Source organism: Tupaia chinensis, unplaced genomic scaffold, assembly GCF_000334495.1.
Source record: "Tupaia chinensis unplaced genomic scaffold, TupChi_1.0 Scaffold138725_1, whole genome shotgun sequence".
Lineage (NCBI taxonomy): Eukaryota > Metazoa > Chordata > Mammalia > Scandentia > Tupaiidae > Tupaia > Tupaia belangeri.
Genome location: NW_006198617.1, coordinates 1,027,002 through 1,032,772, shown reverse-complemented (window position 1 = coordinate 1,032,772; position 5,771 = coordinate 1,027,002). Strand labels below are relative to the sequence as shown.

The 5,771-nt window shown below is 63.7% G+C and overlaps 1 protein-coding gene across 1 annotated transcript in view; it reads right to left on the bottom strand.

Moving 5' to 3' along the window:
• MPRIP (myosin phosphatase Rho interacting protein) overlaps positions 1-5,771 on the bottom strand; it is a gene marked incomplete in the record, with an annotated part of 119,496 nt that overhangs the window by 56,156 nt on the left and 57,569 nt on the right. Inside the window, 3 exon segments of the mRNA XM_027765588.1 lie at positions 440-581; positions 4,274-4,787; positions 5,555-5,739. Coding sequence (XP_027621389.1) covers positions 440-581; positions 4,274-4,787; positions 5,555-5,739 — 841 coding nt within the window.

The window sequence follows — 5,771 nt, the reverse complement described above, 5'->3', positions numbered from 1 at the left end:
AGGGGGTGTGCCTGCCACTCAGAAGGCAGAGGAAGAAAGGTGCTGGATTCAGCCCCGAGGCTGGGCCACCTCGAAGAGGAAGTGAACGAGGAAGAGGAAGACAGAGAGAGGAGGAAGAGGACGACGATGCTGGTTAGGACTGGGCCCTGCAGCACAGATGGAGGAAGGCCTGGCGTGCAGATGCAGGAGGGAGGCTCCCGTGAGAAGTTCACCGGCTGGCGAAGAACAGAGAGCAGAGGCCCAGCAGAAGCGTGCCCCAGGCCTGTGGCGGGCCTTGTGGTACACGGGGTCGTGTGCCCGGCAGACGTGCACCCCAGGCGTGTGTGAAGGGCCTTGAGGGACACAGGGTCGAGTACCGACAAGCATGAGAAGGGTCATGAGGTACGTGGGGTCACGTGCTAACCAGCCCTGCCAGGCCCCACCCCGGCCCGGAGCTCACCCGCTTCCTGGGGAACGCCCTCTTCTCACTGCGGCCCTGGCGGGTGTCGCTCGATGGCGAGGGCCCGGCTGACCCATTGGTCTCCATGTGCTCTGCCTTCTCAATGTCTAAGGCCTCGAATTTCTCAATGACCTGGGACCTCCTGCAAGAGAGGACACAAGGCTGCTGGGGCAGGGGTGGGCTGGGCCAAGGAGAGGGGGGCTCCTCCAGGTGACACCCCGAGCTGGGCCCATGCCGCCAGGCACCTACGCCAGCCTCCTCCCACCGCCCCCAGGAGTGCAGTGTCACACAGCACTGAGTGTGCTCCTGGGCAGGACCCTCAGTACCCACACCCCGCGCCGAGGCCCCGCAGGCTGGGTGGTGCTGACCTGCTCAGCACCCACACAACTCGGCACCCGGCGGCCTCAGACATGACCAGAGGGAGCCACCACCTTGGAGGGGACGGCCCTTCTCAGGGCATTCCTCCTCGATCAACGCAGCCCCCGCCCCGGGGGCACCCTCAGTTAGCAAGAGAGAATTAACACCGTTTCTGCCGACAGTAAAAGGAATCAAAACCAAATTAAAACAAAACAAAGCAAGTTGATTTCATGTGAGAGGGCTGGCGGCCTCGTCAGATGTCTCCGCCGGAGACGGAGCTGAGATGGGAGCGAAGCGGGTGGAGGAGGGCGCGAACGCCACACAGCGACACAGCAGGAGAAGGCGGAGAGGGCAAGACCTGAAAGAAAACACGCTGGAAAATGAATACACAGAAAAGAACCGCTTTTAAAATCAAATAATGGTAAACCAAAATTATCCAAAGAATTAAAGCAAAAACCCAAGGTGATCGCTTAAGAGTGAGAAAAACCATGATCGTCCCTGTCATGAGGTTGCCAGAGGCAAAGGGTCAGAGGCAAGGAGGCTGCGTGAGGGGTCTCCCTGGCAGAGGCTAATCCCTCATTTAGGGGATAGGGGCCTTCACACCACAGGGCTTGGGACCCGGGGTCTGTCCCGGGGAGGAGTCTGGCGGGGAGGTTCAGCGAGCTCTGCTCAGTGGGCTCCCTCCTGTACGAGCCACACCGAGAAGGTGGACTCTAACCCTGACACACCAGGCCCGTCCTTAAGGGGTTAGCTTTGTCTCAGGGAGAAATAGATTGATCTCCTGGGGACAGGGCCAGGTACTCGTCCTACAGCTGGATCCACATGGAAAAGGTTCTAGGTTCAAGTCCTGGGCCCTCCCCTGAGCAACCTGGCACACACCTGCCATGACTGGGGCTAGCCCCGACGGGATGAATCGAGGTGTGAGGACCCTACCAGTATCCCTGTCTGTGCCAGGCCAGCCTGCCGGAAGCAGCGGGAGGTGGGTGGCTGAGGGGAGCAGGAGAGGCCTGGGCATTGTGAGAGCAGAAAGCTGAAGAAGCTGCCAGAGTTAACCAGCACCAAGGGAAAGCTACGGAAGGTGCAGGCAGCACTGGCCATGCCCGGATTGCCGCGGCGAGGTCTGGGGAGATTCCAGGCCCGTGGACAGGCCACGACACTGTCACTTCTGGCCCGAGAGCCCCGCCCCTGAACCAGGGCCTGGCAAGCCCCAGGAAAGCAGGAAGGGGCCATGCAGGGCCTGATCTGCACGCGGTGGGACGCTGTCAGAGGCGGGCACAGAGGGAGGAGGCACTGCCGCAGCGGCGTGGCCAGGAGCTTCTGCAGGGTGGGGCTGCCTGCTGACGCTGGGGGATGCCCTGGCCTGGTGCCCTCAGAAGTGAGTCTGACAGGGAACCAGCAGTTAGCGTAATGGCTATGTCGCTGGATTCCCACGTAGTCGACCGCGGTTCGTGTCCCGGACCCAGTGGCTTAAAACTCACGCCGGGTGCGTGTGCGTGCGTGCCCAAGATCCCGAGAGGAGAATGGAGGAGAAGGGATTGCGGCGTGGCCATCCCCCCTGGGGGGTGATTTCTCGCTTTCTGTCTCTCTCTGTCTGTCTGGCGAGCGCACGCGCCCTATAGCAAAAACCTCTCAAAAAAAAAAAAAAAAGAAGTGAGTCTGACAGGAAACGCTTCCCTTGGTCAGCCCGGGAGATGGGGGCTGCCCAGCAGTGCCCAGGCAGGTGGTCAGGACTGCGCGGGGAGCTGGCCCCACGGTCAGCTTCCAGCAGTGCAATGAGAACGTGGCTCCCCACGCTGGGCAGCCAGAGGCCATTCCCCCAGGCTCGTCTCTGGCGCTCCAGAACGCTGACGAGCAGACCTACCACATTCCCCCAGATCGGGAAGTCCTATTCTAACCTAACAGGGGCCAGGACTCCAACCAACCCTGGGTGGGCCCCAGTGAGCAGGCCTCGGAGAGCAGCACAGCCAGACAGAGGGCAGCGAGGCAGTGAGGGGACAGGTCGGGGTGCAGAGCTGGGGCACAGGGGCCCACACCGGCAGAAAGCCCAGCCCCACAGTGGCAAAGAGCATGCGGACAGCAGAGCCCCGGCCAGCAGGCGAGTGAGCTCGTCGCAGGCCCCCTCACGAGCCCGGCCGAGCAGGGGTGCTGCACCAGGACATGCTGAGCCCTCCAGGGCCACCACGGCACACAGCCTGCCCACCGGCCAGCGTGAAGCCCCAGCCTCCCGGCCGCTGTCGACGCCCTTGCCCTTCCTCTGTACTAACTGCTTCAACAGTTAACACCCATGAGCCAGTCCTGTCACACCTGGGAGCAGGGCCGTCCAGCTAAGGGCCCTCGGGGACCTGCACCAGCTCTTCACTGTGGCCACCCTCCTTCCGAGCCTGCCTTCTAATTTCTAAGCTGCGGAGGGGGTACCAGCAGGCACCTCACTGGCTACTAAGAAGTGAAGATGACCGGGGGCCGGCCAGGCGCTGGGCAACACTCGGCCCCCCGCTCACCTGAGGAGACAACCTACTGGCCTGTTTTAAGCGTGGCCACCCAGGTGACTTCTCCATCCCAGAGGTGGCCTCTGGCCCTGTGACCTTTCCATCTCAGAAATGTGGGTTGCTGGCTGCTGGTGGGTGTCAGAAAGGGGGGCAGGAGGTGACCATGCCCCTCGAGGGGTGGGGAGCCCCTGGAGGCCTCTGCCGTCCCTGACAACAGCTCTGACTGAGCTTTGGGCTCTGGTGGGCAGTAAGGATGCTCTGTGGAGGTGCCCTGACCACGGGCCTGCACTTCCCCTCTGGACAGTGTGAGCTTCTGCCCAGAAAGACGTACATATATGCTGTCAAGGTGTTTGGGGTGGCTGTAGACTTCGAGAGGTCTTAGCTGTGGACCAGGGTGTGGACCCCCCGTTGAGGCAGGGCCTGCGGTGCAGATGCAGGGTGGAAACTCCATCTGAGCCACACCACAGCACTGTCCCAGCTCCCCAGGGAACTCCCAGACAGCGGGACCTTCCTCCTCTCAGACAGCAGCCGAGCTCTACGCCTGTCGCCAGGCTCCTCTCGAGGCCTGCCAGGTAAACCCTGCGTCCCCCAGGAAGCTGGGGCTGGGGGCCAGGCCCAGTCAGTCAAGCCTGGAGGCAGTGCCACTGCACGGGCTCTCCAGGTATCCCGTGGCTCTGCGGAGTGTCCCGGGGAGGAAGCAGTGCTGCCCCACCTGCTCTTCCCTCCAAGCCACAGTGGCACAGGGGTCACCACCTGCAGCCCTGGGGGCATCCTGCCTCCAGTCATCTCAGAGAGCAGAAGGGCTCAGGCAGGGAAGAGCCGGCAACAGCCCTAGCACCTGGGGGAAGCGGCTGGCCCTGGGTGCTCGGGGGTCCTGCACTGGTGTCCAGAAGCTGGCTCTCGGGCCCCCTGCTCCCCCGGGGTGGCTCAGGGAGTGGGTGTGAGCAGGTGGGGGCACAGGCATGTGTTGGCCCTCTTGTCCCCTCCTTACCTCCGCTCGTTGCCAAACAGCCGGGCCACCTCCTCCCTGCCAGGGCTGCGAGCCCGGGTCCTATGCTCCAGCCGCCTTCTCTCCACCTGGAAGGCTTCTCGGTGGCTGATCCTGATGGCCTTGGGGACGTCGGCCAGGGCGGCATACTGCCTGCTGGCTTTAAAGGCAAAGGCGCTCCCCAGTCCGTCTGTCCCCCGCCCCCCAGCGCTGCCAGAGTCCGTGTGGGCAGGGGGCCGGCCAGCCACGTCCAGGGTGCCAAGGGAGATGCTGCAGACCGTTCGGCTGGGGGTTCGAGCACCTGGGGAGTGAAGGGGTCGGCCCAGCTCCTGGAAGGGCGAGTCGGGACAACTGTACCTGTTGTTGGGGGTGCTGGGGCTGGGAGGGGAGAGCGGCGGGGGCAGCTGCTGCTCCTCGGCCTTCAGGTCCTGCTTGGTCTTCTCCAGGGAGAAGTAGCCGCTCTCTACCCGCACTTTGCGGCCACAGTCCATGCGCTCGCCACTCACGGCGCTCTCCTCTGGAAGACAGGGATGCACGCTTAGCCTGGGGCCAGCTCTGGTCCGACGCCCACGCGGGATCCCCATGTTTGTCCAGCATCCAGCATGGCCACCCGAGGGCAGCAGAAGGAGACGGCAGGGAGCGAAGTGCCCTGCCCAGACTGCTGCTCCCACTCCACCCTGACAGGGCTGCCCTCGGGCCTGAGCTTCTGGGTGGGGCTCGGCTGGGGGGCAGGACTGGTGAAGATGCCCCACCTATGAAGCCTCTTACTGAACATCAGAGGAGCCAACAGCCACGTAGCCCCAGGCCCGAGCACAGGTTTGGAGAGGGCAAGGCCGAGTCTGCAGGAGTGAGGCAGGGGAGTATGCAGGGTGTGTGCTACTTAGTGGACAGCTCCACCGGGAGCACTTGAGTCATTAATAGTCGGGACCAAACACGAACGGCAAGAGCCTGCGTGTCTCACCGAGGCCTGGAGGTGGAGGGGGGCAGGGACACCTGGGTCCTGCTCTGGCAGCGCTGTGTGCCACGTGGGGAGTCAGTGAGACCAAGTATATCCCCCCTGGCACGCTGGTCCCCACTTGAGCGCTGGGCAAAACAGGGGAGGAGGCGGTGCCCCTGCTCCTCCCAGGATCGGAAACAACGCACAGCGTGGAGCCCTGGGGAAAAACAGCCGACTCCTCCAGGCCCAGCTGCAGGGCTTCCGGTCCTCCACCCTCCCCAGGCAGGAGCTGCCCATGGGGCTGAGGGATAAGGGGAACCGGGGCTCAAGCCAGCCTGCCCGCTTACCTTCCGTGCTCTCCAGCCCAGGCTCTCTCAGGGAGCTGGCGACAGGGGGCTGGCTCTGGCTGGGGCTCTGAGCTGGACTCGGGCTGCCCCCGTCTGGCTGGTCCTTGGCCCTCATCTCTTCCTGCCAGAGTGTGGACTTGGTGGTGGGGACTTTCTCGGCGCTGGGGATGCTGCTGCTGCTGCTGCTGGGGACAGCCACCTTGGCAGGGCCAGCGCC